This window comes from Acanthaster planci, linkage group LG14, assembly GCF_054643075.1.
Source record: "Acanthaster planci isolate LZ-2023a linkage group LG14, COTS_SCS, whole genome shotgun sequence".
In the NCBI taxonomy this organism is placed as follows: domain Eukaryota; kingdom Metazoa; phylum Echinodermata; class Asteroidea; order Valvatida; family Acanthasteridae; genus Acanthaster; species Acanthaster planci.
The window spans coordinates 11,359,350-11,385,046 of record NC_141790.1 but is presented as its reverse complement, the minus strand read 5'-3'; the positions used below and the strand labels follow the sequence as shown (position 1 = coordinate 11,385,046).

The following is a 25,697-nucleotide window of genomic DNA, read 5'->3' as shown; positions in this document are numbered from 1 at the left end:
TGACTGGTTCATTTTTGTTGGTGTTCCATACAGCGAGGCGTGAAAAAAAACTATTAGCAGGCCTATATAGTGTGAGATTTTGTGAATAATTGAATATAAGCTAGGCTCAACTCCCCTGGTTTGAGGGGCTTCCGTTCGATATTGTTATGGTTGAAAAATAGACTTAAATGACCGTGGATGCCATTCAAAACAGCCTGACTCCTCGCAGGCTTTGGACAGCAACTTTTCGAGTTGGGTTTTTTGTGTGTAAATTATTGTAAATGGAATTGGCTAACCCACCAAAAATTCAAAGGAAATAGAAAGATCAAGGACAAGACAGTGATATAATTTCGGTTTGAGAAACCTAAAGGACGTCGGTTTGCATGTCATTGAGACTTGAACTTAGCTATTTAATTAATGTGCCCACCGCTAGCGCTTTTATCGAAGAGCAAGGGGTCGCCAGATCGTTGCGGCATGAGGGCGCCCTTTTAAAAAATTGTCAAAGCAATTAATTAATTTATTAACTGTATAAAAATATTTGCTTTGTGATGTAAATGAATAAAATTTATTATGCGGATAACTTATTTTTGATACATATACTTATGGCTAAAATATTTTGTTTTACTACTTTTGTATGGGAACATATTAAACATGCTTGAAAGAGCCCGTTGCTAAATTAAGCCCGCTGCGTGCAGTCTTTTCCCCTAAGTTTTCTGAATCCTTCCCCGAAAGCTTCACAATTTATCTCCGAATCCCCCGAAACATTACCTAGTTATGAGTAATGGAGGAGGCCATGGCCCTGGTCTAGAACACCAGGTAAAGTATTCTTCTGTTTAGAGCTGTTGTATTCAATGAAAATGTATTTATTGTAAGGTATTCCTTCTGTTTTGTGAAATCGATTCCAATGCAAAAAGAAAAAAACGTGGACCATTCATCATGCATGGTCATCGTGGTCATTGCCAGTACATGTTGAACAATGACACGCATTTGATTTGGCCACGCGCATGACAGGGCCTCATTTAATCGTAATGCTGAAATGGTTGATTGGCATTGTATGTAGTATTGGTGGTTAACATTCATGTAGGTTCTTTTCTGTTCTTTGTGTGTTCTCATTCTCATAATTCTTTTGTTTTGTGTTACATTTGTCAACGCTACATGCTAGCAGTAGCACAGACAGTAGGCATGGTAGGCTCAGGGATGAATTCCTCCATGGTAGACCTACAAGCTAGCATGATGCATGTTTAACATGAACTGAATGTTCAGTTTCAAAATAGACCAAGTCTTACTTCAGCTTTCATAGATGTGTTTGTACATATACATATTTTCCATGTCAAATGCACAAGCTGACATGGTCCTCGTTCATGTGGTCCTGGTCCGACCCCATTCTTATGTGTATTGCTTGAACTGCTAACTAAGACCATAGAATTAGAAATTTTGGATTTGTGACCTCAGAGTTTTCTAACATCATGCTTCTATTTTCATCATTTGTTATTTATTTCTAGCATATTTATGGTAACCTTCTGGGTATTGCACAAGATGTCTGAGAAGTTGTTAATAAAAATCCACAAAATATCAACGGCGAACATGCAACATACTCCATTACACTGTGCATTTCACTGCATTCAGTTGAGTTTATATAAATTCAGACCAACATTTATGCATGCCAGTCGCCCTGTAGCCATGCTCTTGCGTTGCATTCCTTTATAAGCCGATTATACAGTTGTGGTATTTAGCTTCACCAAACATCACCAGGCCTCAACATGCAGAAGTGGTGTCAACAAAGTGCCAACAACTTGAAAATACCCTCCAAAGATTTAAAAGTAGTTTTATCATATTTTAGAGACTCTAGCATCTGCCACTATGAAAGAGAAACAGCGAATTTACTTCCAGATTCTTGCTGGAAAACGAAAATTTCTCGTGGTGTATGGGGCCACCGTCTGTTCTCTGCTGTCCACGCGAAAACAAGATGACGCCCAGTCGGGCTGCACAAGCAGGCCCAACTTTGTCGCTCAAATTTCCACACTTAAATACCAGTTAAGATAACATTATACACTGAATGTATTTAGGAGCCTAATTTGTATTGTAAAGATATAAAACATTTGCATAAATATACTTTAATAACTTGTTGACGCTCGTTGACGCTAAAATAGCGTGACCCCAATGATGTCATAAAGTGGACATGCAAAACAAATTCTGATTGGACAATCGAACATAAATAACTACATGGATTGGATGAATGAGCCACAGTTTTCGATTGTTTTTATTTAACTTGCTACTTTGACTTTCAATTCATTAGTTTGCTGCACTAGACTTGAAGGATGGAGGCCGACCAGAAGGTACATTTTGTAACATATAAACTCATTTCAGTTTTTTAATTAGGAAAAATAATGAGACCTTTTAATCCGTCAGTCAGGTTGTAAGGTGAAAATAAAATCAACCTGAAGAAAACATGTTTAAAAGAGAGAGTGTACATGAATGATGTGTCGACAAGCCCAAGTCTTTGTTTCAACAGTCTAAATGGAGCACAAGTCCAAAGACAGTACACCCCACAAGTTGAAGTAATAAGTTGATTTAAGTTCAAGGTTGACTTTTCTTGTTTGGTGCGCATTCTTGCCTTTTATGATTGTAGATACCTTAGCCAAGATGGTGACAGTTTGGTTGATTCTAACATGATAGTGTGTCTTTCCTTCACTGTAGCTAAGCGATACATTCCTCCCCACTTGCGTCATGGTGGGGATGTGAGTAGCAGAGGTGAGTGGATATAACACTTGTTGTAAACTTCACATCACCTTACTAGTGACCAAACAACCTGTCGTGAAAAGCAGACTTTTAGTTTATAAAAAAGTTCAGTTAATGAAAGTCGGGATAGAGTTTAGAAATTTAGAGAGCAACCCTTCGTTTGGTATTGAAACACATGCTCACAGTTGAGTCGTTACAGCATTTACTAGATACAGACATCTGTGCTAATGGATCGCCTTGATTATCAATTGTGGACTAATTGATGGGGCTTAAAACTTACAAGCAAGTCAAACTTGGGCACTCAAATCTTTGTTGGGCATGAGTCGAGCCTTTTACAAGTCCCTGTCAGTCCATTTCAAGGCATCCAGTCCTGAGGAAATTGACAAGCTACTTGGAAGAACCATGATGAAATGCTGTTCATTGCCATCATCCATCTTGTGACTGGACTGTCAAAACGACTTGTGATGGACTCGACTATGGCCTTAGTGACTCATCAAATGGTTGAGCATAGTGCTGTTGTGAAGATAGCTTTCAAAAATCATAAGATTTTCCAACAGCAGGACTATGTGTCGGGCAATCTTGGCTAGAATGGTGGATGACTGCACTTCTCATTTACTCGGTCTCTTGGCAGGTGGTTTCCCCAACTTCGCTGGACGGGGAAACTTCAACAACAGCTTCAATCGAGGTAGGTTTGGGAATTGCCCACGGAAACTCGATATCCATGGTTCCGTCTACCCCACCTTCCCCCATCTCATTAAGTGTTACCAAGGCCTAGTTAGATAAACTCCTGCTGGCAACAACAGTCAGCGATGTTTTGCTGATTGCTTTGATGTGATGGTTTTCACACCCTCATGTTTCGGAGGTTTACCATTTTCTCTTTCTCTGACAGGACCACCAGGCCCACCTCCAGGAGGTAACTTCCACAACCAAAGCGGCTTCCCCAACCAGGATTTTGGGGGGTACAACCGTGGCGGTGGGGGTGGCCGGGGGAACTTCCGCGGCAACTACCGCGGTGGCAGCGACCGTAGCGGTGGCGGTGGTTTCAATGACCGGAGTGGATACAACAACCGCGGCAGCTTCAACAACCCAGGCTTCGATCGCAGCCGGGGGTTCCAGGATCGCGGTGGCTATGGCAACCAGGTAGACAGTGGGGCCTTCAACAACCAGGGGTTCGGCGGAGGGCGGAACTTCGGCAACTTCAACCGGGGGGGCAGCGGGTTCGGTGGGCGCTCCGATAACTGGGGGAGCGGGGGTAAGCAGTACCAGAGAAACACCCGCGGCTACAACGATGACTCGTACGGCCGCGGGCGACAGGAAGATGTGTCTGAAGTGGATTGGACCAAGCCCCTGCCGAGAAACGAGCGGCTGGAACGGTGAGCAACATAGTTGAAACTTCCCCCTGGACAGCAAAATGACAAAAACCAGCCAAAGAATGGCTTGGAATGTGCAGCCAAAAAATGAAATCCTTTGATCCTGCCAGTGACTGGTGTGAATCCAGGGTTTCAGCCAGCAACATTTCAAATCATGGAGACAAAGTTGTTCCCAAATGAAGGGCCCCCATCTGTGGGTCGCCAAACAGTGAATATTTACAAACTCCCAATCAGTCAATGGGAAAAAAATTGCTAAAGCACTGCATTAGAAAGAATAGTCGAATGCTGTGAATGTACATTGGGCTAAAACTTGGATTTTTGGTCAGAGTTTGCTAGGTGGAAGGATGTAATGCAAAATGAATTTTATTTTCTCAGTATAAGTGGACCCTATGTCATGGCAGTGCATAACAGCAGAAAAGTTGTGCTTTATAACAGAAAATTTGAAGCACTCTTTTTAGACAGGTATGTGCTAATACTTGTACATGTATGAAGGTATCCATTGTCATGTCACTATAGTTAAGCAAATCTTCATCCGAGTTAAGCACGTCTTTGCTGTGCTTACTGCTTACAGGCTCCATGGAATAGGCAAAGCCCCTCTTAGCGATAAACATTTGTGAGTTCAGCAGTGCCGTGTAAGTTGGCCCTGTTGAAAGCAACAGCCAAGTTTTGTTCCCAATTCACAGGGATCTGTTTGGATCTTCCAACACCGGCATCAACTTTGACAAGTATAAGGATATCCCAGTGAAAGCAACCGGAGAGGACATTCCAGACAAGATCACTGACGTGAGTTTGCTCATGCTGAACTTCTTCAACCTAGCCACCGAGCTAGACAAAAAGTCACCCAACAAGGCCACTGGCTGTCAGCCATGGCCAATCAGAACCTCTCAAATCCAACCCTCTAAGCGAGACCTTGAAGCAGTCTCAACTGCACAGATGCTATGTGTTGATTTACTAATGATCAGAAAGACACCTAGAGGAGAAATACAGGGTTGACAACTTATACTTTGTGGCCCTTGTAGTTCTGAACAGCTCAGCAGTCTGAATTGAAGCCTGTTTGTCTCTAGATGTTGCTTCTCGTTGTTGCTGTAGTCAAGCTTTGTATCCCAACCATCTCGTAACGACGACGTTTTATTTATCAGTTGCTTGATGTGATCGGACCCTACCCGTTTTTTTCCCCCTGCCCTCCAGTTTACAGACATCAATCTTGGGGAAATCATCAACAACAACATCACACTGAGTAACTACACCAGCCCCACCCCCGTTCAGCAGTATGCCATCCCAATCATCAAGGGCAAGAGAGATCTCATGGCGTGCGCCCAGACAGGTTAGTCCATTCCCAGCAAACTATACACCCATCACCCTGACTCAGGAAACACACATCACACCACAGTTCTGCCTTTCCAGACGTTTTTGAGGCACCACTGTTCCCCTCGTTGACTTGGCTTGCCCACATGCCCGTCATCTTGACTAGGAATTGGTATATTTCACCAATTAAGGCAGGTGCTTCATTCAAGTCCATTCTTGGCTAATTGTCTAATTCTCCAATCACCCCAAAGACTCAGAGCATTTTCATTCCCTCCTGTCATTAAATTTGTGCAAACATGATTGTGCCTATAACAGACAGGTGTGTGACTAGAAATGGGACCATCACTGTGTGGACCCATGTAGAAAGACATGCCAATAACAGATGGGTGTGTGACTAGATACAGGACCATCACTGTGTGGACCCATGTAGAAAGACATGCCAATAACAGATGGGTGTGTGACTAGATACAGGACCATCACTGTGTGGACCCATGTAGAAAGACATGCCAATAACAGATGGGTGTGTGACTAGATAGAGGACCATCACTGTGTGGACCCATGTAGAAAGACATGCCAATAACAGATGGGCGTGTGACTAGATACAGGGGTCCAGGCTAGTGTTAGGGCTAGAAGACGTTGTGTGGACTAGAACAAGTCCACACAGTGTTTTCCTCTTTCTGAGAAACAGTTTCATGAGCATTTTCAGGTAAGGCTTATCTGTGGGAAAAATGAAGAGGAACAGTCCAGGAAGTCATCCAAAAATCCTGCTGGAAGGAGTTACCAAAGTGAACATTTTCCTTGAGTTTTCTTAACCACAAGAGCACAAAGTGTTGGCTACACTTCGTATGTGAAACGAGCATACATGTGCACAGTGCGGTACTGACTACAGTGGGTGAGACGTGACATTGTTCTTTCGTTTTCCCTACCCAACCCTTCTCTCAGGCTCTGGAAAGACCGCAGCCTTCTTGCTGCCGATCCTGTCTCAGATCTACGAAGGAGGACCTTACAAGTCCACCGGCGGCACTGGGGTATGTCAAGGCATTCTTCAGGCACCATTCTCTTGTCACGTTCAGTCATTCTCAAGGTCAATGGCTGAACTAAACCAAAGGCCAGGTCGTAGTTCATGCCAATCAGAACGCAAAGCGAATTCAACATCCCGAGACAATTGCTGCACACCATGTAGCTCTGGGAATGAGCTCGGCGGTTGTGAATTTGTTTTGTTATTTTGGAGCTCATGCTCTGGTGTCACAGATATCTCTTTGTGTTCATGCCGAATATGGACTGTCTTCTGCATGTGGATACAGCTCTTGTTTGACTGGTCAGTGTCAAGCACTTCAAAGTGTGTCTGCAAAGCAACCATTTTAGATCAGGCCTTAGTCTGACCTCATTTAAAGGTCATTTCTTCAACCTGTGTCTCCGTTGCATTGTCAGCAGAGGTGTCACAATACTGCCATAGCCACACAGCTCAAGAAAACCCGTTGTTTTAGTTCTAATTTTTTTTTTCTTTACAGTCAAATCGACGTAAGCAGTATCCACTGTCTCTGATCCTGGCCCCAACTAGAGAGCTTGCTTCTCAGATCTTTGATGAGGCACGCAAGGTAGGCTGCTCAAAATCTTGGCAGATTCTTCAGGACTGCATTCCTGTCAAATGGCTGATGAAATTCTTTTCTGCATAGCTCATCAGCATGTAAAATCCTTACAGCTGATGGGTTTTAAAGGATGAAAATTTTTTAATTCATAATTAAGCTCAGCATGAAAAAATTATACTTTCTTTGAGATCAGAGAATTTAAAACACAGTTCTTTTTCTGTAATTAGATATATATCCACAAATGCATGTGTCTGGTTACTAAGGAATGGTGTATAATTTTTTGGTCGTATTTCTTCGTTTCTTCGGCCTTTTCCCAACCACTTGTCACCAGTTTGCGTACTGTTCCCGCGTGAAAGTGCGTGTGGTCTATGGCGGTGCTGACATCAACGGGCAGATGCGTGAACTGGACGACGGTTGCCACCTGCTGGTGGGCACACCGGGACGGCTAGTGGACATGATGGAACGTGGCCGCGTCGGAATGGATAACATCAAGTAGGTCGCACTCAAAGTCTGTCAGAGAAAGCTGTCCTTTTGGCATGAAATTCCTACCCTGTGTTTTACACTAGCTTTAATCGTCGTTTGTTTCTGCGCATTGATTTATAAGTCCCAATGACTGGCTGCTCTTGCCGATACAGTTTTTATGAAGCCGTGCAAGGCTATGTGATTACATTTGGTCAATAGATGGTGCTTTACTTGACTTGTCGTCAGTAGTGGGCAGTGTCCAGCTGCCACGTCTGGGTCTATTGCTTGGTCTGTCATTGATCGCCAATGCGTCTAGTGAAGATCGAGACCCAGCTCAAGAAACGTGATTTAGATGTGAGAGCCTAGATGGACATAGAGGGTATGACCAGCAAGACTCAAGGCCGTATTAGCTCTGAAGACCACTTTCGATGCAGCGGCAAGGTTTCAATGTGCTAACTATTCCTTCCTCTTGACATGGACACCAGGTGGCTGGTTCTGGATGAAGCAGACCGCATGCTTGACATGGGCTTTGAGCCGCAGATCCGTCGCATCGTGGAGCGCGACACCATGCCAAAGACCGGCGAACGTCAAACCCTTATGTTCAGTGCCACCTTCCCCAAGGAGATCCAGGTGAGTGGCAAATCATTCCGGGGAAGGGCCTCCTCATTCTTCCTGTTTCATTCCTCTTTCGCCTTCTGAGCAAGAGTTTTTTGCTGGGTTGACTCGTGTTTCATGGGGATCTCCCTGACCATTCTGGCTAGGAAGCCTCTGACCCCCTCCATAGTTCACCACTCGGCAGAAATCCCATTTTCTTGGTACTATGATTTTTCCAATACACTTAGGTTGCTACAAAATAATGGCAGGGTTGCACCTGATATCCTGCCAAAATCTACCCAACCTGAATTTAATAGAATCAAGAAAACAGTGGTCAGGGAAACATTCCAAAGAATCAAGTTATGGAAATGCTCTAAGTTTCTGTAAGGACAAAGGAATGTCTGAATCGCCCCTTTGAAGCTACTTTGCTTCCGACAAATAATTTATTCCTTCCAAGAAGCACCCAGCATGCTGTGGTCAGCTTTTGAAATTGTCTGTCAGGCTTTGTATTGGAATACAAAAAATTGTAGCTCTCCCCGCACATGCTCAGTATAACTCTTTTGGAATAAATGGTTGAAAGTTTCCCCATTTGACGCTCCATCCAGATTCTGGCTCGCGACTTCCTGGATAACTACATCTTCTTGGCGGTGGGCCGCGTGGGCAGCACCAGCGCCAACATCACCCAGAAGGTGGTGTGGGTGGAGGAGAACGACAAGCGTTCCTTCCTCCTGGATCTGCTAAACGCAGCAGGTAAAAAAGACGGCAAAGGTAAGGCGCTTTCTCTTGGCTTCCCCAACCCACCTGCACCGCCCAGCTTTGTTGGGTTCTCTCTAAAAGGGTCACTGCGTCTGCCTTTTAGTCCTTCCTGAGATCCCCTGTGTCCAACTGTGATGGCGCTGTTTGCCTGCTTTTTGTTTTGGGAGATATTTTGGAGGAGTCGCCGTTCTGTGAAATTTATGGCATGGAATTGTTCGTCGTCAAAGTTAATGCACAGTTTAGTTTTTGGTAGATTGGAGTAATTATTTGAAGTGATTTTTTGGTTTAAATCTTCATTTACTGATTTCTTGGACCATTTTGAGTCCCGATGAAAGACGCAGTGGCCCCTTTAAAAGCAACTCAATCGCCTGTAACCGCAGCCTTTGATTAATTAACAGGACGTTTGAAAGGTAAGTGAGACAGCGGGCGAGGATTGGGTTTTTTCTCTCTTGCTTCATTGCCAGCTGCATCCTCACGGAACCTCTTATATGTCGATGGCCTGCTCTAGGTTGCCACCTGCCATTAGCTTGTGCAGACTGCAAGTCTTGCGGCACGCCGTCAAGGCGATCACCGTAGACTCGGCATCTTTCTGCATCGCACTTGGCTTTCCATCGATGTACGTGTGCTGACTAGAAGTCAGGCTGGTGGGAAGTTTTGGGTTGTTTTTTTTTTTCGTCCGAGCTCATGCACACACTCAGCGCACAGGCAAAGACTGTACATTCCAACAGAAGTTGGATGGGCATGCTCAGTGCATCCTGGGCCTAACAGGCACAAACCCGTGCTTTCACACGGTCTTACCCAGCATAAGGATGTTGTCATGATGTGAGAGCATGCTAGCTCTTATTCTTGCTTGAAGCACAAGGTACCAAGCATGCTTTGGCCTCTTGGTAATGTTTGCAGAGGATCACCAATCAATATTCACCTTATTCACAAGGAATCCATTTTGGTCATATTCCCAGACTCTAACTCATTCAGCGTAATCTGCCAAATGGGGGTGGTGCCAGTCTATTTTGGGTTCCATTTCTCACTTTTCTTTATGTTAAATTTCGCATATAACATTAAAATATAATAAATCACAAATTTTGAATCATTCCTCAAATGAAGTGAAGCTGGAATGAACTTTTTAGTTCATTGCTTTCATTCTTTTTTGTAATTTCCCAAAATCAAACATTTCACGTCACTTTCAATTCAATATGGCCGGACAAGGAACATGGTCAATTGGGTTTGGTTTCCAAAGTCCATATTTGCACCTTGTCATTTATCCATCTGTGTGTTCATCCGTTCTCTTCCAATGGCTGAATTTTGCTGTTTTCCTATTTCGCAGCTGAATTCCCTTTCAAAAGGCTCAGTTTTTTTTTGTATCGTGAATAACAATTGGCATAAATGCCTTTACATATCTGGCTTTCAAGATTCCTTTTTCATTCAAGTTCACTTTATCTTCATTTGTTCATTTATCATATAGTTTTTGTTTTACGAAATCAAGCAACATCATGTTCCACCCAGCACTTCAAATCACTGGTTTATAGATCATTCACGTTTAATATGATTGTGCGCCAAATTCACCCAATCCGACTACCCTCCGCTATTTATAAGTAGGGGCTTGCGCACCAAATACGCCTATCAGCAGGTCAGTATCATAGGATCGTAGCATGGACTACGTTCGCCACACTTGTAAGCTGGACCAGTTTTAGCATACGCACCGCAGCAGTGGCTCTCTGTTGTGTGGCAAGTGGGGGCGCTTTTCATGCTATGCTTACAAGTGTGCCAATCCTATGATACCGACCTACTCATAGCATGTTGTATTTGGTGTGCAAGTCCCGCTTATAAGTAGAGGTGGGTTGTCGGATTGGGTGCCAAATTGCCTTGCCAATTTTGATGCAACAGAGTCATAGAAAGAACTCCCTACTACAGTCATTTGCAAAAGTTTAAGACCACCTTGAATTTTATTGGTATTTCTGTCACTGGGCCTGCATTACACTGTCTCATTGACTGATTACTTAACATGATTTTACAGTGGTGCATAACATCAGTGTAGTGCTATATACCCATTTGAATGAAATTTTTTGCGAAGGCAGGTCTTGTATGACATTTTGTTTGGGTAAAAAAAAGCCAGTCTAAGCAATCAGAAATAAGGGAGGGAAAACTGAATATTAGACTGTTAACATGTCAAATCATGGAAATGTAGTCAATGTTCAATGTTTATTTTCAATGTGTAACACATTGAAAATAAACATTGATTGATTGGTTTCAGTTTGGTTTTCCTTGAGGTTAATGCATTTTCTATGGGTGGTCCATTGTCCATGGTCCCTAAACTTTTGTAAATGACTGTAGAATAGTGTCGTTTACGTCGACTGAATGGCTAAAGCCGCAGCTTCAAGGTTTAAACTGTCTAGCTAGTGTTTGGAAAGGTTAAGTTGTTGCAACGTACAAAAGAGACGTCGTTTCATCAGCATTGGCAGGTGGAAGTTGTTACAATTGAGTGGAGTTGGCATAGACTAATGGGACGGAAATAACCTCTTGCACAAGTTGGTTCTGCTGCAGTTCCATTGCTTTTGATTTCAGCCGACGTATTTTTCCTGCATTTTTCCATTTTAATTCTGGTCATTGGTGTCAGATAGCGCTTTTTGCTTTCCCAGCCAAGAGTTTTGTGCCGAGAAACTTTCAAAACATAACATTTACCGAATCCGGCGAGGTGTTTTCGGCTTGAGTTTGATTCCACTGATTTCAAGCTTCACATTTCACTAAATTCTGGAGGATTCTGTCAGATCAAGAGAAAAGCTTTGACCATGCCTGAAGAATGCTACTGTTTGACGGCTGTTGACAAATCTGGTTTTAGTTACTTAGCCAAATAGCACCCTCTGTTCTTGTGTTTGGAGCCGATAGAACACCTAAAAGCTTTGTCCACCATTGCTTTGCATGCAAGAATTGTTCCCTCAGAATTCAAATTTAAATCTACAAAGCTGTAGATAGTAAGGGATTGTCTCCAAACTCCAAGCATTCTTGTCTTCTTTTCAGATGGTTTCAAACGTGGCTGAAGGCCCATCCATATTGGAACACTCAATATGTTAAGACTGTTTCCGATCAGAAATGAGTTACATTTCCCTTGAAACTAGTGGTAGTTTCAGACAAAGAATTGTCATTTGTTTGGAATTTGTAGACACTCCCTGATGTAGACGGCTAATCCTACAAGATGTTTGCAATCATGCTGTTTGTTACAAAAAAGCCGAGTTTCCCAAAATCATTGAAATATTAACAGGTAGTGCTAAATATTAACACGGAGTGTTACATTTGACCAGGTAACAACCTCCCATTCTGGTGTTTATTTTCCACTATAGGCCCATCATCCCTGACCCTCGTCTTTGTGGAGACCAAGCGAGGAGCTGATGCCTTGGATGAGTTCCTCCGGATGCAGAGTTACCCGGCAACCAGTATCCATGGCGACCGCTCCCAGCGTGAGCGTGAGGAGGCACTGAGGACATTCCGCACTGGGCAAACTCCCATTCTGGTTGCCACAGCCGTAAGTCCTCAAGGTCTTTTTTCCTCCTTGCACTGTTGTCAATTTTTGACATCTTGACAAGAGCACTTGTCCCTTTCAGTTCATGTGCTAGGTTTGTTTCTTGATGCAACCTGGAAAGTTTTTGGCAATGTCATGGCTAGAACCGAAGAATTCATCAACATGGGCACTGCACTTCTGCAATTGCTTTCCCTTCTGGCTTGTTTGTTTTGGGATCTGAGTTTGGTTTTTCTTTTGACATGTCAAGGTGGCTGCCCGTGGTCTGGACATCCCCAACGTCAAGCACGTCATCAACTTTGACCTGCCCGGTGACATTGAGGAGTACGTTCACCGCATCGGCCGTACGGGCCGCGTGGGCAACCTAGGTAAGAACCCAACCCCAGAACTGAGTCATGCTTTCCTGACAGTCAACAGCTTTCAGCCTTGCGGAAGCAATCCTGGATCCCACCCGTGCTTTGCCCGACAATGTTGGAAATCGTACGGCATATTTCTGGTTACTTGCCGAGACTCATGCACACCAGCAGGGGAACACAAAAGATCCCAAGCTTTGTCCATAAGGGTTATAGTCTCTCCAGATCAGATGTTAGGCTTCAGGTCTTAGGTAGCTGATTAGAGCATGTTGAAGAACCAAAGCATATAACATGAAAGAGGAGTGTTTTTTCCCGGTGTTTCTGGCTAGCAATGCGTTGCACAGACCTACTTGTTTTCCTGATGTGGGAAAGTGATTACCACAGTCTGAGGCATGATGCTGTCATTAGCACATCACCGTGCTTTCCCTTCTGCCTCTTTACAGGACCGTCGTTGATAAGAACTCTATCATGTTACGTAACCATTGTCTGAGCACTGTCCTTTGCTCCCCCCACGAATCTTTCAGGGTTGGCGACTTCGTTCTTCAACGACAAGAACCGCAACCTGGCCCGCGACCTGGCCGAGCTGATGGTGGAAACCAAGATGGACCCCCCGGGCTGGCTGGACACCATGGTCTACGAAGCCAAGCAGAACTTCTCCGGCAAACGAGGACGCAAGTAAGTCCCGTTTCTCCCCTTCCCCACCGTCCGCGACCGCCAAAAGAAAAGTTCGGTATGATCAGTCCGAAGCGAGGATTTTTATCCAGAAGGTCATACCGGCACATTCTTACTATTCCCCCCCCTTGGCCATCTTGGACGCCCCCATTTTGCAAATTTACAGATGTCAGAGCACAAGAACCTTGACGCCTGGTTCAATTCAAGTTAAAGTTGGAGACCCCGAAGTCAAATGGTGGCTAAAACGTTGATGAGCTTGAGTTTTGTGAAAGCATCATCCATCTTCACTTTTGTGAGCTGCGAGGAATGAAATTCCTGTTTAAATGGCTTTGTTTCGTTCACCTCTATTATACCAGAAACAGGAGTTATCCAGCAGTATTCAGCGTACAGAAAATAACTTTCCTCTTTTTTGGGGGGGGAGGTGGTTGTTAGCCTTTGCTTGGAATTAAAACAGCTTATCTCAACAAATTGTTTACATTTTAATGCTTCCCCCTTAAATCTTTCAACCCCTCAATGTCCCCGTTTAACCTTGTGACAGACAAATCCATCATTTTTTATATCAAAAGCGGGTGGGATCCTGTTCATTCAACCAAAAGCAGCAGCCAAATCAAATGGTTTCCCTTATTCTCCCAGAAACTCTGTGAGACCCAAACCAAGGTGAATGGGGCATTGTTCGCAAACAACTGCGCCGAAGCAGATCTGAATCTGCTGGTATTCCTGCCAGAGAGAATTCCTGTGACAGGTTTCTCTTTGCCAAGGAAGGTCAATACGGCAAATACCATGTCAGGCATATCAAAGTGGACAAGTTAAATTTCAGCTCTCTTTACTCACAGAGTCGTTTGAAACAAATGTATACAGTGATATACCTCTGTGTCGGCGGCTAGGTTTAAGTTTTATTGTTTTGCATACATCTCGTGGCCCGACGGCCAAATTACATGTATGTTACACGTTAAAAAGTAGAAACTAACACCAATTTAAATAAAATTAACCCTAACCCCCCAAGGGTTGCTGGCCCTAACCTTCCCCATTCATACCAAGTTAAATACCCATATGGGACTTTGTGCACAGAGGCTGTTGGACTTCTGAGGTATGCCAAATCCAATGCAAAAGCCAGCTGTTATGGGCCTACCAGACCTATCCCCACAGAATTAAACACTTTACTACTGTTTAATTCTGTGTGGTTGGGGAAGGTTAGGGTTAAAGAAAAAAAAACCAAACAAACATTACGATGGACAGATGTCAACTTCACAACTAATAGTCACGGCTAAAAGGTTTGTGAGGCGTGATCGCACACAGAGTGTTTTGTCCTGATTTCCAGTGGCATTGCACAATATTAGTCATCGATGTTTTGAAATTAGGAAGCTGTGGTACTTAGAAAAACAGCCTTTGTGACATGGGTGAAAGGTACCTGCCTCACCATACAGGCATGAATACGTCGACTGTTGTTTGTTTTGTTAGTGCGCTGCAGGGCGTGAATCGAGTTGTCCCAACTCATTCCACAGCGTAATGGGTGTGGGCGACCTCTGCGATAATGACTCAGGCGGCAACAATCATCCTGCCGTTTTCCCCATACCTGCCCATGTTTTGATCTCAGTTGGAGAATCCCGAAGGTCAGCAATTGAGCCGTGGACTTCAAGTTGTGAAATCTGTATTCCCGTCAAATTCAGCAGAGTCCAAGTGAAGCTGTGTAATTTTGGTTAATTCAGTCCCTAACCCCAGGGAATAGCGAACGGTCTGCAGTTTGGATTTTAGTTTCCACTGATGTTGAACAGAGCAGTGACTAACTTGGTCATTTGAAAATTTCAGCTGTCGAAGATTTTAGTGCATTTAGCAGACAGCCGCAGATGTTGTTCGAGTTTTTAACGTGGTGTTTGGGGAAAAACCTTTACGGACGAGACTTTGTCATTGAAATTGGCACGGTGGCTCTTTTGTGGCCCTTCGTGGTCCAATGAATAAATTCCTTCTAGTTGTTGAAGTCTGATCCAGCGAGGTTCATATGCTGCGGCAGGATTGGTTGGATTGACTTAAGTGACCTCATAGTGCAAACAGGTCAAGGTTTTGGGATTGTATTGTTTTTACATGACTGGTCAACCAGATTCTATCCAATTACTTGATCTTCCTGTTTTGAAAAACAAGGAATAAATTCTCAATGCAACTCATTTGTGCTACAACTGCTGTGACCAACCAGTGTTGAACAGCGCAGTACTTTCAGTGGTGCAGAAAGCTGGGGTTTTTGCCACTTCAGTAAGATATGTCATCTAAAAATGATGTTTTTTTTTTTTCATTTTGAGAAAATGTGGAAGTTACTAGGGAGCTGTTTATATAGTCGCTTTGTGGGCTAAAGAAAATCACGGTAGATTTTTATCGCAGGGTTCTCCCCCCTGTTGACCCTGCAGTTGCCCTCATACACAGTTCCAGCGTTAAGAAAATTCCCCCGAGGCACTGAAGTCCCCACAAGCCATGCTTTTGCCAACTACCCCCCCCCAAAAGAAGTGACCTTGCTGAAGCATTCAAACCCAGTCATCCATCCCATCCAGCAGGGTTTCTATTTCTCCGACAGATCTAGCATTTTTTCCTTTGTGTGTGTGTATGGTTGGTTTTTCCCTTCTGCTCTGAAGGACACTTCTTGTGTGTACATGCAATGGTTTTGGGGGATTTTTTTGTCTTTTTGTGTTCAATAAAAAGATATCCAACCAAAAGTAAGGTACTATTTCTGTAGCTTGAGGACCTTGGAGTTACATGTATTGACCTGTGACGGAAAGAATCGACACCAGAAGTGGTGGTCCACTTCCATCACTAGTTACACATTTTCCCTAATTTTTATCTTTTTCATTCACCGTGCCTGGAAGTGTGTTTTGGGACATTTTTCCCAATTTTGTTGTTAAAAGTACATTAGGGTCTGACGAAGGCAGAAACATCTGTCTGTTGATCTATGTGGTGACTGCTGCATGTGTGCGCATTCTTTGAGGAGTTATTAACTCATTGTTGAGTATGAACCTGATGGATACTTCCTTCCTAGAAAAATATCTGTGAAGAAATTACACAGGTGTTCTCGTAGTAGTTTTCTTTTTTTCCAAGTTTCCTGTACTTGTAAGTTCTTAGTTACTGTTATCATTACCTTTGTGTTGAAGGTTGTAAATCACTAAAGTACCTTTAATAATGGATCTGAATTTCTTTGCTAGGGTCTAGATTTCTTCATCCCATCAAAACCAACTTGTTGAATTCTGAGATTCTTGTCTAGTCTCTCAAATTCCGACTGATTTCATTTTGGTGATTTTTCCGCACAGCTTCTCTTGCATTTTCAGTACATTGCGTCTTTCGCTTTTTTTGTTTTTCCCCAGGAACTTTGGTGGTAGCGGCTTTGGTTCTCGTGACTACCGTCAGGCCAACCGTCCCCGCGGGGGTGGACAGCAGGGGATTCCCTTCGGTGGGGGGCACCACGGCCAGGTGCCCTTTGCTTTCCCCCCGTACCAGGCATCCTATGGTGGCAGCTATGCCCAGCCTAACAGCGGGAGCAGCACCGATTGGTGGGGGAATTAGATTTCCCCTTAGGGGGTGGTCGGACAAAACGGTAAGAACATTCAGGGTAGAATGGACCATTCCTGAAAACAGAGAGAGAAAGAAATAATCCATGATGTAATCTTACTCACTAAAATCTCAAAGAGCTTGAAGTTTCACCTTAAAAGTTGCGACAGGTATTACCCATTCTAGAGAGCATCTCTAAAAAAAAAAATGCCACACTTGATTGGACTTCATTATTTAAAAGTGTCACAGGACAAAAGTATCATGTAGAGTGTGCCGTGAAAGGTCATGGCTTCACAAGTTTAATTTCTTCAAAGGAAGAACATGAAACCAATTTTATTCTGAGAGTCAGTGGGACAACTCAGCTCACTGGAGATTAAAGAAGCATTTCGTTTATTTAAAACAATGTCCCAGTGCCAGCTGGGCTTGGTTAAAAACTGAACATTTTGTTCTAAAAAGTTTGGCAGAGGTGATCCAAAAAAATGAAAATTTCGACATATTAAACTTTCACAAAAGGGACCGTAGTAAGGCCTTTTTGACTTGATAAGACTGGTACCTATCACCAATACCCTGAATGTAAGATAGACGAGGACAGAGGAACCAGACAAGACAGGTGACAAGTGAGAGTCACCATTTGTGGTTTGACTTGATAATTAATTAATGAATACAAGTGGATGTTAAACTTTTGCGCCTAGTTAATGTTTTTTGCTGTAGTTTTTTTCTGTAGGAGTTGTGTTAGTTATGGCCCCTGCAATATTAGTGTTGGTTGTTGTTTAAAAAAAATATAAATAAAAGAAGCGTTAGATTTAGAGAACTCTGTTTAAGCAGTGGATTAAGAAAAAAATGTAATTGATTAGTGAATTAGCTAACAGCAGTAAAAGATACACGTGATGTTGTGTACTGGTAACGTTGGCAAGTATCTAGATAAGACGCACAAAGTTGGCAACATCGACTGAACACAGCGATATTGAGTGACCAAGCCACTGGGTCATTCTGAGGCAATGTATTCACTTCCCGAAGGTGACGTCACAGCTGCTCGCTTCATTTCATGCAGCTTTGCAGCAAAACAAGTTACGGGGGACGCCCTGTAAAAGTTGCTCCTTTTCTTTTTTTCTCGGAATTTGTGCTAGAGTTTAATAATAAGCCACTTTGCCTGGCCAGTGTATTTAAGTGAAGCAGGAATGACCTAACATGTAGCATAGTTGGAGTGGTCGTTATTGAACAACTCTAAATCAAGCGTCAGTTGTTTTTTTCCTGAATCTTTTCATTTGTTTGTTTTTCCAGCAGGGGCCATAGTTGTTTGATTTGGTGTTACCCTACTTTAATCAGTGCAGATTCTGTTGTTCCATTAGTTGTTATTTGAAGGGACTCTCCAATACGACGGAAATGGCAAAGGAAAAACATTTACCCTTTGCACTTTCCGTCACGTATAATCAACATTGGATGAGTGCCTGAAATGTCGCCCTGTATGGTGAACAAGAATTCATTGGATTTGTAAATGTACCAAAGGACACCAGCCGTGAAAATTACAATCACCGATGAGACTGTTGACCACATGATACATGGTCAGCTCTCTCTGCAACTAGCCATAGACTAACTGACTACAAACAAGCGACATTAAAAGACGTTCAGATTTCATCTGAATGTGCACAAGGAATCGAAAGCAGCTACAGTAGCCCTTGAAAGTATACCAGGGACACTCTCACATATGTTTTACCCACATTTTTACTTCTTGGTGGCGAAAAGAGATGAAAAAAAAAGCAGTGGGTTATTTATGTTTTATTTATTACTGCAGATTGTGTAATTTGCAGTTTTAGCAGTGAAAACGTGCTGTTATTGGCAAAATAAATACTAGGAGTTTGCCAAGTTCAAAATGCTTTTACAAGTAGGCTGATGTTCAGACTGCCAGGCTTAACGCAGTCGGTAAAAAGCATGATCTCGTTATTAAAGGGCCAACTCCATCATTTGCCAACTCAAAAAAAGTAATCGGATGTCATTCTGGCAGGTGGTCATTCCACCTATTTTGTTTTTCCTCCTTTTTTGATGACGAAAATGACATCATCATTACATCATCTGTTGACTGTTATGATTAGGGTTTATTCTCTCCGCCCCTAGCAGAACAGTCGACAGGGTTTTGACGATAGACTTGGCCCTTTAATGGTCTCCCAATCGGGCCGTGAAAATGCTGAGTATATTTGGGGTTTGAGCTCAAATCTGTATATCAGTAAGAGACTTTACTTCCATTGTTCTGAGGAAGAGATTGTGGCTTTGTTTAGTAGGACTTTCCATCTTCCATTGTGGAATCTACCGGGGCAATATATATAACTTTCTAGATATACGAATACCAGCGACAATGCTGATAGGGTCTGCCTGCTTTTTTGTCTTTTAAATATCTTTGATTATATCGGGAAAAATCCACCTGGTGAGTTGACCATCTATAAGTGCAAAACGTTTTGTAAGGAGTGATTGGCAGACCCAATTCATTTCTGGTCTTGCTTAATATCCAAAGGTTAACTGGGTGTTGTCAGTCTAAAACTGGCATCTTTTGAGTTTGATTTATCAGTTCGCATTTTGTGTTGTGCGATGTCCAGCGCTATGTTTTAATTGAATTAGACACTTGAGTACTTAACAAACAGGGTTATGACAATTGTATTTATATATCTGGAGACAGGACTTTTGCAAAGTTTTTTTTAAGAATGGGCTTTCAGACATTGCCGCCTGCAGTGTGTGATAAGTCAACTGTCGATATGACAACACTTACAATTCTGAAGTTCCTTGATTTCCATTGGTTTTCATGCTTAAGCCCTTTTACGACGAGGTTCTGGTTAAAAATAATGTCCTTTGGCTGGTCCCAGTAAACTTGTTATATAACAAGAGTTGACTGGATTTGAGAAAAAAAATGCATCTTGTTGGTTTTGAGTTCCACTTTAGCAAGAACTCTGATATCATGTTTGATTTTTAAATTAGTGTTCTGGGCGAAGTGACGGTCACACTGCGCCTGCCCGAGAACTACATTTTAAGCTGCACGGGACGCTGTGTAACGTACAGTCACTAGCATTTTGTACAATGCCAAAGTTGAATTGGGATACAAGATTCGGGGGGAGGGGAGTATTTTTATAAGGATTGTTTCCCTGTGCCTTTGACGAGTCATTGATAAGTTTGTACAAAGTAATGGGAACTCAGTTGTAGTTTGCTCCAAGAAAAAAGCGGCTGCACATTGCGGCTGACCCTGTTGCAATATTAACATATGACATCATATTAACGTGTCTGGAAACGCCAAGAGGGTGTGCATATATAGAATGGCAAAAGTTATTGCCCTCAAGTTTTTGTTGTATAAGTATTCCTATGATGGAGTCACAGACACGAAAGGGAAAGTTGTACATTGTTCTTAGATTGAAACACTTCGCCCCGCACACACACACTCTGGACTTGTCCACTGTTTTTAAGAACAAGAAATATGTGAGACAGTATTGCATCTATTCCGATTTTTTTAAATCAAGGAGGAGACTTTCATCTCCAAAAATAGCTGTAATTTATCCAAGTGGCTGATTTTGTGGTCTATATTGCTACCCTCGTCTCTTCCAAAACCTTTTTTTTTACATTTCCTGAGTCTCAGAAGTGAATTCCTTGGTGAATTTCCTCTTGATGTATGAGGGTAACCGTAGGAAAGGAAACCGACTAGTATATAAATGATTGGGTTTCGTTTTTGTTTCGTTTTTTGAATAAGGCTTCTTGCCAAAGAGAGTTACCATAGCATTGGCCTTGCACTACGTACGTAACTTACTCACAGACGTGAAATCCTTTTGCAATTCTTTCCTGGCGGTCAAATGTATATGCCGATTTCTTTTTTAAGTTGGGAATGAAGTTTTTTCCTTTTTTATTGAAAAGCTCATCTCTGCTTAGGAAGACAGAAAAAAGGCACCATTTGTGAAATTGCGATGACTGAAAAAATTCATTTTGCGTGTTAAAGAGGATCTTATAAAAATGTCTCTGACAAATTGGAAGTGACGGCAAAGACTCGGAGCCACGGGTTTTGTAAATAATTTATTTAAAAAATGGTTCGCTGGAATCGAACATCTTGTGTAAATGGTGGTTGATAAGGGTTTGATAAGGATATGATTTTTTGTTTCATTTTCGGGCTGAAATGATTTTTTACTATTTGAACGGGAGAAGGATATCCGGTTTTCATCTCTTGTTCGTTAGTTTGAGAGTCTTCTTTAACGCAAGCCATTTTTGCTCACTAAAATTGTCAGAGACATTTGTTTCCTTTTTGTACGCTTGTTGAAAAAAAAGTATTAGTGTAGGCCTACTTGTACAAAATTGAAGGACCTCACAGCATTCTAGAGACCTTTTGATAAAACAAAATCAACTTTTTCCATGATTGAAATTTTTATAGCAAGTGTGATATATATATTTATACATGTTTTGCGTTTTCCAAAATGTATATTTGTTTTGTCTGAGGAACAGTTCTACCATAAGAAGGGTGAAGAAAAATGCGTGTAGTGATTTTTGAGAACTTTTTTTTAAAGAATGTTTTAGCGACTGCTGACGGACTTTCCGTCCCGTGCTAGTTGGGGAGAATTATTTTCAGTGCAGTATGAATTAGGGCGTTCCTAAACAAATAGCCAAACGTGGTGTCTTCTTCGGTTGATAGGATTAAGTTTAAAATTTGATAAACTGTATTGCAAACTAATTGATCAGTAGGCTGAATTACTACCGTACCACTGCAGAAAATATTTCGGACGACCATGCCGTGCATGTTGCTTCTTAATTGCTTCTTTAAAAGTTTTATAATTGGGAAGCTTTCTCGCATCGCAGTGTCTGATTTTTGTACTCATGCTTTCTGAATTTTTTTTTCTAACTAATGATAGCAGACAAACTTCAAAAGGATTAACTGAACAGCAATCCTAAACTCTTTTATAAATTCTTCGCTCGATCTACGAGACGCAGTATTTTGTATACGCGAGGTAGCTTTCAAGTAGGTGATGGTAGGTAATTCAGTCGCAGGAAGCTGTTCTTTAGCTGAGGGTGGGGCTTCCGGGGCAGAAATTAAACGTAAAGTTCTCTACCAGTGCAGTATTGAGGATAGAAGGCGAGGTAGTGTGCTAAGAAGGTTAATAAGCAGAACAAACGATTGTAAATTGTGTGCATTTGTTTTTTAAATCCTCAACTTGAAATTTTTGAAAAAAAAAAAACACTGTGCAGTATCCTTCCATTAATGTGCTTGCTGTAAGAGTGCATGCTTGGAAATCCCAAGATGCATTGCGCAGTGTTGACAATTGCGTTGCTGCTTTCCAGCCGTGACTTTGCTAACTGGATTTTTTTTTACAAAGTTTCTTTTTTAAATGTTTTTAGAATGAACCTCGACTGTCTTCTCTGATTCGCCAATCGACGTTTCCTTGTACTATTTGCATTCTTTTCTGTAGTCAGTCGAGAGCAGTATTGCGTGCCGTGTTTTAAGTTTGAAGGACTGATTTGTAGGCGTAACTGTTACCGCTCATCGGCAGATGGGCCAGCGTAGCATTTGATGCAGCGACCTTGACACAGTTTTCTTTTGTATTCATGAATCTCGTCGACGTAAAAAATCTCCGTTTTATCCAAGCGTTGCCGCATACAAAGGTGCTACACGTCAAATTAGCAAAAACAGGAAGACTTAAGTTGTTGTTTAACTTGTTACAAGCAATTAACTTTTTTCACATTACAACCAGTTTAATACTCATGCTGGTTTATAACAGTCGAGTTTCAACTGCCAAATAATTGGCGTGACTCTTTTACTTCTGCTAAAAGGATCACATTTGAACCTGATAAAATCTTGATCTTTGGCTTCCATAATTTTAACCACAAACTTAATCACAACTACATGTATCGGAGGGCGTAGTTCGGGTACGGTGCCCGTGAACCAGTTTTTGTTTCAACTTCAAAATTTGAGTTCGTGTACACCGTATCAACTGGTTCAGAAGGTTAGCTTTAAGTTAAAATCCAATCTTGCCTATCAAAGTACTCTGTAGAGTTGTACTTTTTTCATGAAAGTGTCTAGGTTTTGCTTTTGTGATGGAAAGCTGTAGATTTCTGATTGTTTTTCCATCTTGGAAATTTCGGGGGGTTGGTTGGTCTGAAACATTTTTTAATCTCAGGTGTATCACAGTCCGGTTAAAAAGTTCAAGTTGGACATAGCTGGTGTAACATTTACACATATGAGGATTACACTTAACATGTAGTGTTAACTAAACGCTCTTGGGTACAGTGTACACAGTGTAGAGTGAAATTTACACTTGTTCCATTCAGTGTAAATTCTTGTACAGATTACCCAATGTAGGGACAAGCTGACACTTATAAATCTTGTGTAGATTAAATGTACTTGGTGTAAAACTTATACTTTGAATGATAGTGTAGGTTGTACACATTTTCATAAAGTCAACACCATAGGGGTATATAAAATGTACATAGATAACAACTGAGCTTTTATTTTTGAGAGTTTGATCAGTAAAGTAGAAAGCTGGGAACTTACAAGAAATTTGAGACAATTTTTGGTGCCGCAAAAATTGTAGATGCACAACTCCCACACCTTTCCCTTTCCCGCGATCTTGCGCAACGGGCGCATGCGTAGTGTTGCTGTGGGCACTTGGAGACACGGGGGGGGGAGCTTTCAACGAGAGAGCCACTTTAAACCGAGGACCAAAGTGTTTTCATGGAATCTCTGTCGTTCATTTTTATACTGCCGCAGGCAGTATGCATGTAATATGGCGCAACACTGTGTCACGACGTCTTTGTTTTTGTGTGTGACTCCAGGATAATGAGGTTTTCTGAGGTTTTTTCTTCCTTTTTGACAAATAACACTAGTGTTCGAATTAGTGTAGGGCGAATGCATCCAATAAATATGTCGAAGTGTGTGAACTTTTAACTGTGGAGGTTGAAGACTTGTGACTCTTTTTCCGAAGTGCAGGGCCTTCTAAATTCTCAGGTTTTCCTTAAAACCTGACCATGCATGGTTAGTCATTCCTATTTTTGTCTGTGAATATTCAATTTTCAACTTGTACTGTGCTTGTTTTTTATTTAGCAGTTGTGAAATATTTGATGTTCAATTCTTCACCTTCATTGTAGCTGCAATGATTGTAAGTAAACTTCAACTTCAACCACGTGTACTTCAAGAAAGAAATCTAGACTTTTTAAAACATGGATCGATGATTATTTATTGAAAAAAAATGCTGTGAGGTATTCCTTTTTAATTTATCCAAACTGTACAAAGAAAGTTCGAAATTCTGTGTACAGAAAAAAATTGTCCTTTTGAGTGCGGGGCAAGTGCGCCATGTGTGAACCAAACTGTGAGTGTCAGAATCCATAAGTGTGATTGAGATTAAACGCTTTTTTGCTTTTACTTTGTTCACGGAGACATCTCTATACAAAATATTATTCATGAACGATAGGGGAAAAAAAGTTGCATTTGTAACATAATTATAACTATTCCTATGTCTTGTACTTAGCCAAAGATTGGGGGAGAGAGAGGTTGGGAACTAGACTATAATATGTGTAACTTAAAACGAGGGAAGTCTTTTCTTATATACATGTACTCAGCACAAGTGCCCGAGGGAGAGTAACCATGCTATTTCTTGTTGTGTTCAGGCGACATGGGACGACAGAGTTGTGTAGATTACTATTGATATTCTATTGATATTCTTGACACTATTAACGAAAGGTGAGCATTTACATCTAGTGTGCTTTGCTGTTATTTGGTATTTGCATTGTTTCATGCTTGGGAGATTCAATGAGAATTTTATGTATCATTATGAAATGTGTTCCAGAAATTTAATGTCAGAAAAAAATTCACATGTGGAAGAACGAGGATGAGACCGTGAAGTGCAAGGCGAAGTTATTCAGCCAGTGTGATAATCGGCTATGTTGTTTGCTTTCGTACGTTTGAGGTTTGGAACCTTACTCTCGGAAGGATTTCTTCTCTGTATCCGTAAAGTATTAAATCCAAAGTGCAAAAGTACCAGATGGTACCCAGATTGTTCTTTCATGCATTTTAGTACAGACGATTTCACTTCGCCTTAAATAGTGGTTTGTAACTTTGCCTTGGATTTCATACAAGAATCTGTAGAAATGGAAAAAGTGAGATCATACAATAAATAAGGAGTTAGAAAGTGTCTTCAGTTATTTCCTCGGTGGACCGCCATGTTGGTCTGGTTATGGTGCATGCCTGGAAATGAACAGCCTTCTCAGGGGCACCAGTCTGTGACGATTCGAGCCTGGTTTGATCGACTTAGGCTCATGTGTGCCAAAAAGCAAAACCGAAGTGGCTGTCAGTTGCAGTGAGGAAAGTCTGTAGGGCATTTTCCCCAACACAGGTTTAGTAAGAAAACGGAGTGAAGAACAAGTTTTCTCTTCTGTGACGCATATAAAATGTAAAGTACCGATGGATCTAATAATTCAGTGGAGGGCTTGAAATACGAGAGCCTGTTCACGTTCTTAACGAATGTATCTTCACCGAAATTTGTACTGAATAAAAAGTGAAGTAGTTGCAAAAACATGCGGTGTTCAGTGTCTTGCGAGTTTGATTCCAACGTTGTGATTGGTATTTCCGTTATTTTTAGCTATTACGCACACATTGTACGTCTAAGCTTTTGTTAGTTGTACTAAATGGATCTTTCTGCATCGAAAAACACACGGGTTTTAGTTGTACTAAATGGATCTTTCTGCATCGAAAAACACACGGGAAGTTTTGGAGTGCTATTCGAGTTGTGTGTCCAACTTAACACAGAGCCAAACCTACTTTTTTAAAAGGGCACACCAAATCACAAAAGGGAACGTCAATGACAAACTTTCCAGTTGCTTTTTTGATGAAAAT

The 25,697-nt window shown here is 41.8% G+C and overlaps 1 protein-coding gene across 2 annotated transcripts; it reads left to right on the top strand.

Annotated features, from left to right (window-relative positions):
• Nucleotides 1–635: 635 nt before the first annotated feature.
• Nucleotides 636–25,379, top strand: LOC110980935 (ATP-dependent RNA helicase DDX3X-like). Of its 2 annotated transcripts, none has more exons than XM_022238014.2 (16): nt 636–795; nt 2,276–2,315; nt 2,677–2,730; nt 3,350–3,403; nt 3,608–4,091; nt 4,772–4,871; nt 5,277–5,412; nt 6,336–6,421; nt 6,905–6,991; nt 7,314–7,474; nt 7,930–8,074; nt 8,644–8,788; nt 12,130–12,311; nt 12,556–12,673; nt 13,183–13,333; nt 16,672–25,379. In XM_022238014.2, the coding sequence occupies exons 1-16, from the start codon at nt 754–756 to the stop codon at nt 16,868–16,870; spliced, it is 2,184 nt and encodes a 727-aa protein (XP_022093706.2). In that variant the 5' UTR covers nt 636–753; the 3' UTR covers nt 16,871–25,379. The 2 variants fall into 2 exon arrangements, with proteins under 2 accessions (XP_022093706.2, XP_022093705.2); XM_022238013.2 differs by having other exon boundaries at nt 8,644–8,806.
• The last annotated feature ends 318 nt before the right edge of the window (nt 25,380–25,697 follow it).